The sequence below is a fragment of the Corylus avellana genome, chromosome 10 (assembly GCF_965113065.1).
Source record: "Corylus avellana chromosome 10, dhCorAvel1.hap1.2, whole genome shotgun sequence".
Classification (NCBI taxonomy): Eukaryota; Viridiplantae; Streptophyta; class Magnoliopsida; order Fagales; family Betulaceae; genus Corylus; species Corylus avellana.
In genome coordinates, this window is record NC_142499.1 from 20133351 (window position 1) to 20135506 (window position 2156).

General features: G+C 37.4%; 1 protein-coding gene across 1 annotated transcript; it reads right to left on the reverse strand.

The window, feature by feature from the left end:
- Positions 1-325: 325 nt before the first annotated feature.
- On the reverse strand, positions 326-1357 carry LOC148583482 (uncharacterized). Its single transcript, XM_088511434.1, has one exon. The coding sequence runs from the start codon at positions 1355-1357 to the stop codon at positions 326-328; it is 1032 nt and encodes a 343-aa protein (XP_088367560.1).
- Positions 1358-2156: the final 799 nt, after the last annotated feature.

A 2156-nucleotide genomic window follows, 5' to 3' on the forward strand; every position in this document is an offset into this window, starting at 1 on the left:
CAAAGTTTTATCTGATTTGTAATTTGACCTCCAATATTTAAAAGTTTGCAATATACCATAACAAAGTATCAAAAAAATAACCTAACGATTTCAAAATAGCCATGAAGAGTAAACATCAAGAATTTATTGAGATTTAATTTTAGGAATTAGGATCATCTCCAATTCATTTGAACTGGATAATATTCAGTTATTATATTGGAATTGTATTTTTGTCTCTTAAACAAGTAAAAAGTGAGATTTCGAGGACATTTAATAGAAACTAGACGACAATAAATGTTTTTTTTTTTTTTAAAAGAATATTATGAATATTTATTATCTCAAAAGATCACACAAGTAGGAAAGATTTATCCCTCCTTACAATTTCACTTACACTAGGTAGGGCATCCGCCAACCAAGTAGACATAGTGACATAGGTGGTAGCCAATTGTGCTAGCGTGTGCGCAGCATTATTGGCATCCCTCATTACATGCATAAAACGGGTGTTCTCCAACAAAAGTAGCTCTCGTTGAATACATTCTATAAATTGCCCATAGCTACTCAAACACGAACCCTCTGAAGCAATAGTCTTGATAACTTGTAAGGAGTCACCCTCAAAGATGATATTATTATACCCCAAATCCTTGCAGAAAATAATAGCATTCACCGTTGCTAGAGCGTTGGCCACTGTTGGCTCAGTTTGAAAATCAAGAGACAGACTGCATGCAGCAAGAAAATTACCATTTGAGTCTCGGGCTATAAGTCCCAGCCCCACACATCCTTCCCTTGAATTCAACCTGGCGTCCCAATTCATCTTGATCATATCACTTGGTGTTGGTTGCCATACTACAACTGCTGGGTCATGGTCATAAGCTGCTTCACATTGAACATTTTGATACACACTTCGAAATTCATCCGACGAGGTCTGAGCTTCATGTACTAATCGGGTTGGATGCATAAAAAATTCTCCATGTAGGACTGAGTTTCTCCTCAACAAGATTTTACTTGCCATGACAACAAACAGTTCAGTTTCCTTTATGTCACATCGTTCAAGAACGGACTCAAAAACATCTGGAAAGCTTCTCCCCATTCCTCCACATTTATGTAATTTAACCGGCCCCCCTCCCCACACATCGTTTGATGATGGGCAAGACCATAAAATGTGCACCACCATCTCATCTTCGAGTCCGCATATGAGGCATAAAGTGTCTTGAACTACTCCCTTCCTAGCCAAATTCACCCTAGTTGGTAGCAAATTATGTTGGGCCTTCCATAAGAACAGCTTTGCCACATTTGGTATCTGCAAACTCCAGCACTCTTTCCAGGCTATGCCGCCAGTAGATTTGGATGTTCCACAACCTCTATTTGCCATATTATCCATTTCCAAGAAATAAGCACTTTGGATGGAGAAAAAACCATTTTTTGTACCCCGCTAGATAAGCTTGCCCTTCGTCAGTATAAGACTAATAGGCATACTTCTAATCACCTCAGCTTCGTCCTCCAGAAAAACTTATGCAATGAGGTCAACTCTCCATGTTGTTGTGTCTGGATCAATAAGTTTTGCCACACGAACATTTTGGTCGAGTGTAGTCCTTGGTATAAGTGGTCGATTTCAGGATCCATTTGTCACCCCACACATGGACGTCCTCCCCATTTCCAATCCTCTTGAATAGACCATTTTTTAGGACCAATTGGGCTACCATAAAGCTCTGCCATACATAAGAAGGTTGATTGCCCAGACTTGCCTCCAAGATTAGAACAAGATGGGTAATATTTCGCTTTTAGGATTTTTCTCGTTAGAGAGTCCAGACACTGCAGGAGTTGCCATAGCTGTTTTTATAATATGCATATTACAAAAAAGGCAAAACATTGAATCCCATGATTCAAATTTCAACGATTTCAGTTTCTTAAAGATCATGAAATCTAATTCTACAGGTTTCCTAATAAAGCTAGAATCTGATTTTGATTCTTAAAATCATGAAAATTAATTCTGGTTTCTACTAGCTAGAATAATGTTATTGATATACTATACCTTAATCTCACATTCAGCTACAAATAGTATATACCGTTTTTCTTTTTACTAATGGGAGTAATTTTAGTCTTCACACTCATTTATCACATTCATTTTATACTAAAAACGAAAGAAAAGTCCCTTAAAATAGGTCACGTCAATATATGTA

What these genes read in the sequence shown, in the direction of transcription:
- LOC148583482 (XM_088511434.1), bottom strand. Translation starts at nt 1,357, where the DNA reads ATGGATAATATGGCAAATAGAGGTTGTGGAACATCCAAATCTACTGGC.